This window comes from Gouania willdenowi, chromosome 15 (genome assembly GCF_900634775.1).
Source record: "Gouania willdenowi chromosome 15, fGouWil2.1, whole genome shotgun sequence".
Lineage (NCBI taxonomy): Eukaryota > Metazoa > Chordata > Actinopteri > Blenniiformes > Gobiesocidae > Gouania > Gouania willdenowi.
In genome coordinates, this window is record NC_041058.1 from 4,513,488 (window position 1) to 4,521,819 (window position 8,332).

Here is an 8,332-nt window from a genome sequence, read left to right on the forward strand (position 1 = left end):
TTTAGTATTTTGCTTTTAATCTAATCTAAAAATAAACATTATGAAACTACATATTTTTAATGCTTTCATTTGTTAATTTTCCTCTCTACCCCCTGTAGTGACATAGTTTAGGGGTATGTGTACCCCTAGGGGTGTGTGTATCAGTGGAATGTGAAGGCCAACATTCCAGGAGTTTTGTTCGTCTTTCTTAAACACAAGTAAATGAACACTTGGTTAACTTACTTTTTTTCAGTTTCAGTCTTTTTCAATTTTATTTTCGTGTTTATTTGAAGTTTTATGCATAAGGCTGACATTAGCATGAATAAGGTGTCATGAAGGCTGTCATTAAAGCTGATATCCGGAGTTTAGTCACTCCTTCTTCATATAGACCCCTATATAAATGGAAACAACCCCGAGTGCGCCCAGCCAATAGGCTTCGACTTCCGGTTTTGGAAACTGTCAAAGTGAATGTGGAACTGTGCACGAAAACAAGGCCGCGCGTCACAACAGCAAACAGTTAAATATGATTTTGGCTCTTACCTGACCCATAGACCTATATTAATGTGACCCGATGCGGCCTTGTTATGTTCCGTGATGCGCGTGCAGAAAATTAGAGGCGTGGCTTCTGGTAGAGTGGCAGAGGCAGTGGGAGGAAGTGGAGCTGTTGAGGGCGGGACATCGAGACATTTCTCAGAAACTCCAGATATCAGCTTTAAGTGTCATTCACTAAATTATGGAGCTATTTTGGCATTTTTTGGGTTGGGTGGAAGAACTTAGTGGGGTTAGGGTGACAAACGACACTTAATGACAGCCTTCACAACATCTTATTCATGCTAATGACAGTGTAATGTCAGCCTTTATTCTGAGAGGAGGGCGGGATTTTAAGTACTTAGATTATCACAGTTATTGGAAGAACATCTTTATTGTTTTGAACATTAAACTTTCACAAACACAAACACATAATGTAAAAATGTATTCTGTTGAAATGGCTCTGAATTACTAAAAAAAAATGTGTGAATAATGTATTTCTCTCTCTCTCTCTCTCTATATATATATATATATATATATATATATATATATATATATATATATATATATATATATATATATATATATATATATATATATATATATATATATAAAGTCATATGTTTGAATGTATTCTAAGTGTATAAACATCAAACTCTGCTGGAGTGGTTCTCTCTGCTGATCTGAAGCGGGTGAACATGTGTTTGTTTGGAGCAGCAGACAACGTTGCAGGTTCTCCAATCCTGCTCCTTCACCATCTCAATGCAAAGCTGGATCTGCTTCTTCTTCTGCGTCTTGGAGGAACGACTTCTCTGGGGTTTGGACGAGTGAAGAGAGTCGTGTGGATCTGTTTCCTGCTCCAGGTCTGAGTTGGGGTCCCTCTGGCCTTCTGTAGGTTCTCTCTCCATGCTACAGAGAGCTGAGCACTGACTGTTTTTAGTGCCTTTAGCTCCTGTTCTCCTGTACACTGAGCTCGGTATCGGTCGTGCTTTGAAGGCGTGACGTTCCTCCTTCTGACCAAAGCTGCTGAGCTCAGCTACAATCTTCTCCTCCTTCTTTCTTCTCTCTCTTTCCAGAAAGTGGAAAGGTTTTGGTTTGGCTGACGCGGGGCTGCTCCTGGTGTAGGTGGTCCTACTCCTGCTCCAGTCCAAACGCTTAGTGGTGCTGTTGGTGCTGGTGCGGCAGCTGATGCTGTCATACAGAGGTAGGTGGATGTGAGCCGGAGCGGGAGACGCTCGGAACTTCTTCTGACATTCCCGGAGTTCGTCCAGCTCCCGTTTAAGCAGCGAGTTCTCCAGCTCGATCTCAGAGCGTGTCCTCACCTTACGTCTCTTCCTGTCCTCTTCTCTCAGCATCATGTGGAACGGTTTGGGGACGGTGACCTTGGCGTTGGGTCGGACCCTGGCACTGGAGGGTTTGGGCTGGAATCTGGACGGCTTTTTGGTCGACATCTGGACTGGAATCATCAGGACGTCTCTGGAGAGAACATCAGAGTAGAACACATGATGCAGTTAGCTTTAGGTGTGAACCTAAAGCAGGCATAGGCAACTAATTGCCCGGGGGCCAAATTCAGCCCTCAGGCTAATTTTATGCGGCCCCCAAAACTGAAAACTAAAAAAAACCCCACAAAAAACAAGAGCAAGAAAAGATTAAAAAACACAATGAATTAAAACATTGCAGGAAATACAAGAAAAGACAAGAGAAAAACACAAACTACTACAAAAATAATCAAAACAACAGTAACACACAAAAATACGAAATTACAGAAAATGACAAAGTACACCAAAACACAAAAAATGACTCTGCAAACGATAACAGAAATACACAAAAGTTACTAAAAAAAAAAAACAAAATTACAGCACAAATACACAAAATGACTCCTATATTTCACAGAAAAAAATACACAAAATGACTACAGAAATGCACAAAATGTCTCACAACGAGTAAGACGACAACAAACATACACAGAAAGAGAAAAAAATATAGAAATTACTATAAAAACTCTGTTCTTTCCTGTATTAATGCTCAGATCACTCATTATTCCAAATGCTGACATGAATCAGAATCAGTTTTATTGGCCAGGTACAGTTTAGAACAACACAAATAATTTGACTTGATGATGCAGTGAAAGAACACACATCAACACACCGGAGCAGCCATTTGCGGCGCCCTCATATTTAGGTGAAAAAGGGATAAAAAACTAATGTTGATCATGTGACTGATCAAACACCCATTTTTGTGGCCCCGCTGTGATAAAAGTTGCCTACCTCTGATCTAAAGCATTGTGGGCATTGAAAAGTAAAATGTATTATTTAATTGTTTTTATGCCATAATTCCAGTTCCACTGGAGATTAAACGTTGTTTTAAGCAGTAAACTGTACCTTTAACAAAGTGCTTCTTTAAGTGTGTGACGAGGTCCCCTGGTGGGGAATTGAGGAATGACAGGTGAAGCGTGACAATCTTGCTAATCTCCTTAAAAACCTTTCTTCACTGACAATAATGATCATTAACACTAAACATAACGCCTACACACAAAGAAAGTAATAATTAGAAGCCGAAACATGTAGCAGAAATTAAAAGAGCATTAAATTATTACACTGTATTAGAACAAAATGTAACGTGGAACTAAAGTTAAATATAAAAAAATGATTTATGTCGGCATGTGAAGTAGAACGGAACAATAAACTTTCACTGACTTAAAAAATGCATTTTTTTGTTTTCTTAAGCTTTTTGTCACAGATCGTAAACAATGTTTTATTATTTCCTGTATTTTTGACTGTTACATTTGTTTATGCAGGTGATTAGTTTAAGATTTATTTATTAATTATGTTACTTAAATTCTGAAACGTGTTACGTGTTTGCTGTTCGTTTCATTGTTGCACTGAATTTCCTTTTTTCTAACTGCACTTTTACATTTGTTTTTTTACACAGGTTAATTAATTAATTTTTTAATTTACTATGAAAAATTATGTTATTTATTTCCTGTTAGTTCAATTCATTTATATATATATATATATATTTGTCAGGATTATTTGGGGGGCAATGAGTGCAGGAGGGCCTTGAAAGTTCACCTTGGAATACAGACCTTTTTTGAGAACCTTTTACTTTAACACTGATGTAGTGTTACTTTAACCCTATGAAGTGCTAGTCTGGTTCAGTTTTCTAAGATCTAACTTAGTGATTCCTGCGTTGTGACCTCTCTACCAACCTCTCCATGCTAGTTTCCTCCTGACTGGCGCTGAAACCTTCGCTCATGCTGTCGTCCACAAAGAGCTCTGATTGGTCGGAGCCACTGGACGTGTCGTGGAAGTCCAGCTCCTCCTGAGAGTTGATCCTCTGGAGACTCCGTCTAGGACTGCTGACGAAAGAATAAAAATAAAACTATATGTTTAAATTCTCCTCTCCTATAGTTGGCACTCAGCAACTAGGAAATATAGGACTCCTTTCCTATCTACTGTTCCTTCACCCCGGAAGTGATGAAGTGGTGGCCATGATAAAAAGTGTTTGAGTTCTCTAAAAGCTGAGGAAAAGAGGCTCAATGCTTCCTTTATAACCTCCTTTAGCCTAGGAAACATTGATGCATCCTTTACCAAAGGAGACGAGAAAATGCTGACCCACAATTCCTTGCGGCAGCAACATATATTCAGACATATTATCAGATTATAACTGACATAAAACAAACACTTTGTGGTTCTAGAAAAAGGGATCAAAGACATTTTAGCCACGTTTTATTCAACATAATTCATATTTTTGAGTGGAATGTGAGTGTGAGCAACCATTCTCAATGTGACGTTCTTTTAGTTTCACTTTTGTTCCTCGTATCCTGGTAACCTCTTTTCCTTTGATATACATTCATATAGAGCTGGGCGATTTTGCCTAAAAAAAAATCTCTGATTTTTTTTTTTTTTTAAAAATACGAGTTCCGATTCGATTTTTTTTTCTCAATGCACTTGACTGCAGACATCAGATATATTCTCAAAAGTGCAACTTTATTGTCCTCAAGAGTTAAAATGCATAGAACAATCCTAAAATAAAGAGTAAATGAGGCTCTGTCATTCAACAATTTCAAGCTTTAATCCAGGTTTAAGAAAAAGTCTAACAGCAACTTCACAGTAGCTCAGATTTTCTGATTAAGAAATCAGATAACTACATATTTTATAACATATAACATTACAATTTAAAAAAAAAAAAAAACCTCTTCCCATAACATCTCAGCATAGTGTGAATAAAACATTAAACATGCCTGTGGCACACATATAGCCTACTCAAAGGGTAAACACATGTAAACAAAGAGGGGGCTGGCTCACATTGGAATGCGAAAAAGTCTGAAAAAACTGTGGTGGGAAAAAAAAAAAAACAACTCAAATTTGAAAAATAAAAATAGTTTTTATCTACAAATTCAATTAATTGATTAAATCGATTTTTTTGTCCAGCCCTACATTCAAACCTTGTGATTTTTGAGAATAAATCAGCGGAATGTGTTATAAATGTGCTTTTAGTCCATTTTTGGAAATGTGTAGTTTTTTCACCACGACAGACGTCACTAACCCGTCAGATTATTATGTCACTTAGTGGAAGTGCATCTGATTGTCAAAACAAACATGATGGCCTTTTCCTAACTCCTTTAAGAAGTCTCCTAACACCTTTCCTTAACTCTGTGATGTCATCCACGGGATTAAGGAAAAGTGGATAGGAAAGGAGATAGGAGGGATAGTTCGGACCTCAAACAAACCTCATTTCCAGGCTGAAGTTCCTTCCCGGTCCCGACGGGTCTTCTTCCTCCTCCTTCCCCTGACTGACGTACATTCTCTCCAGCTCGGCCATGTTCCTTAGATGTGTGCGTTTCAGCTCCTCCAGCCTGCGGTAGTACTCTCTGTTAGAGAAGTGGACGTGCTGGTTCCGCTGCAGGCCGTAGATTTCCAGAGACACCGAGCCGCGGACGCCACGCACGCCTTTTCCTTCCTCGCTGCTCACTGAGTCCACGTCGCACTCCTGAAAGGTCACGCTTTTATTTAGACAAGGCATGAATAGATGTAGACCTATGAACGTAGATACGTGTGTCTCATTTCATTTATTTAACTTTTATTTTACTGGTTCTGTTCAATGCTTTGTCTGCTTTACTTTACTTCTTCAGATGGATTTTAGACTATTGATCAGTTTGGTTGCTATGGTGTCATATGATGTCATTAATGTCTAAATTACAGTTAATTAACTCTTAGATCTTCAATGCTTTCTTTAAATTCCTGTTAGGAAAAAGACATTACTGTATGTAGGTTTAAGTCATTTTAATGTGTTTAAAGTTCTGCTGTCACAAGATCAAACTGTAAAAATAGTTACAATATGATTTGATCATTATTATAATAATAAAAATACGTCATATTTCAAAAGATATTTCATCTGATATTGTTAAACTACTGGTAGAACATATTTTGTTTGCTATTAGTTTCAAAGGTTAAATAAATTCATTTTAAAATTGAAAAGGTGTCACTGTACCCTTTTTTCCCCTCTTGAGGCAACGTAATTTAGAAGTTGGTTACTCGCTGGTTATTAGGTTTTTTGAATTTATGTTGTAAAAAGTAGGTTAAAAAATAAAAACAATAGCACTAGTTTGGCTCTGCTGTAAAATGTAAAAAATGAAATTTATCTACTAAATAAAATGGAACATTTTTTATACATTATTTATATTGTTATTTTGCCATTTTAATATTTTTATTTTATTATTTTTTTTTATTTCCGAAAAATAAAAAATTTAACTACATGTATAGAGGACGAGGAGTGCCACAATTAAAAAAATACATATATACAGCGTCCATTAATTATTTAATTAAAACAAAAGTGTCAATAATCTAATCAATTTTAAATTTCATTTTCATTCTGAAAAGTATTAAGTATAAATATTTCATGGTTTATAGATAAAATTAATTTTATCTATTAAAAACTCGCTTGTCAAAGGCTGTGGGGGCGGATCCCTAACACTTGATTGGGTACCTGCTCATTAAGTCAAGCTAAATCGATCGAATTAATCAATGAAGTGCTACAATATCAGACCATGAAATAAATAAATATTGAAATATTTATACTTCATACTATTGAGAATGAAAATAAATGGATTTAATTAATTATTGACACTTAATGAATGAACGGTGTATTTATTTAATTGTGACACTCCTCGTCTTCCATATACATGAGGCTAATATATTCACACTATCTCCACAGTTAAAGGTAAATGCTCACCTCACTGAGGAAGTCCTCGTCTCTAGTGAAATACTTGTCTTCTTCATGCAGAGTCAGCAGTTCTTTGGTTTCCTGGGACTGCGGTCGATACATGGTGAGGTTTCACAGAGGAAATCTGCAGAAGTAAAGCAGAGCATCCGTGTGTGTGTCTGTCACTGAGCAGCAGGAAAAGCAAAGATTAACACACAGACACAATCTTATTTATCCTCTTACCGTCCGTGAGGCTGCTGAGATGCTCCATATGTTCCTCAGACGGATAAACGTCACTGTCGATTGAAAACGCTGCAAAACTCATCAACAGATCACTGATGAAGACACTTAGAGCAGATAAAAGCTCATCTGCAAAACTCCAAAACAATCCCATTCACGCCAAAGTGGAAACTGCAGGGAAAGCTTGAATAAGCCGAAAAATACCCAACATCTTTAAATCTTGGGTAGATTTAAAAATCAAAACAGATTTTCTTTCTTAAAATGTGTTTTGAGTTTTCTTGTCCAGCCCATTTTTAGACCGTGGGAGGAAATGGTGATTATAGCTGATCTGAGGGTCACATGATCAGCATTCATATCAGCATTTAGAATAATTAATACAGAAAACAATGATGGTTCAGTCTGTTTTTGATTTGGCTTTGTGTGTTTTTGGAGTCATTTTGTGTATTTTTTTTGTCATTTTGTGTTTTTCATTGGGTGTCATTTGTGTTTTTCTGCTTTCTCGTGTAATTTAATTGTCATTTTGTGTGTTTTCGATGTCACTTTTTCTACTTTTGTGTTTTTTTCAGTCTTTTGGGAGTTTTTTGTTGTCTCATGTGTTTGCTGAGTCATTTTGTCAAAAATATTTACTCAATCTGAGCCTTAATACATGAAACGATAGGTTCAATCTGTTTTTGTGTGTTTTTAGGGCCGTTTTGTGGTAATTTATTGCATTTTTATGTCATTTTCTGTGGTTTTATGCGTTTGAGTCTTTCCTCATATTTCTATGTGGCTTTTTTTCCAGTCCTTTTCTGTTTTTGTTTCATTTAATATATTAATTTTACTCTGTCTTTGGAGTCATGTAGTGTATTTTGTTCGTTTTGTGTGGTCTAAAAGTGAGTCTGGGTGTTTTTAGTCATTGTTTTTTGGAGTCATTAGGTGTCTTCTACAAAAGTTTTGTGGGTTTTTGAGCTGATTTTGTGTTATTTTTTGAGGTTTTTGTGTTTCTCCAAGTTTTTTTAGCAACCATTAATTGGAGTTTTCTGTAATTTTGTGTTTTTGTTGAAGTTCTGTTCTCATTTTGTGTATGTGCTTTGGAGGACACAATGAAATGCAAAATCTGCTAAAACAAGATCCTTTTGGAGTAGAGTTTCACCTCCAAACAACATAAAAACACTGAACATGCACATTTCCCACAGAATAACAACTCAGGTAGTTGATAATATGTGATGGGTTCTGTATTTAGAGACTGATTGGCGATTGTTTCTGTGACCCACAGCTCTACATTCCCTTCCTAAAGCTTATAGGTGAAGGTGAAGTGACGGCACATTTAGGCTTGGACACATGGAGCTGCAGCACGTGCACGTCTGACCGCGTTAATCCATTTATGGAGCTTTACACGCAC

At 36.7% G+C, this 8,332-nt stretch overlaps 1 protein-coding gene across 1 annotated transcript; it reads right to left on the reverse strand.

The window, feature by feature from the left end:
• Positions 1-1,157: 1,157 nt before the first annotated feature.
• On the reverse strand, positions 1,158-7,108 carry LOC114476908 (protein FAM161A). Its single transcript, XM_028468910.1, has 5 exons — positions 6,955-7,108; positions 6,742-6,856; positions 5,240-5,499; positions 3,716-3,865; positions 1,158-1,983 (listed from the first exon to the last, which is right to left on the reverse strand). Exons 2-5 carry the CDS (start codon positions 6,832-6,834, stop codon positions 1,158-1,160), a joined length of 1,329 nt encoding a protein of 442 aa, XP_028324711.1. The 5' UTR covers positions 6,835-6,856; positions 6,955-7,108.
• Between the last annotated feature and the right edge of the window lie 1,224 nt (positions 7,109-8,332).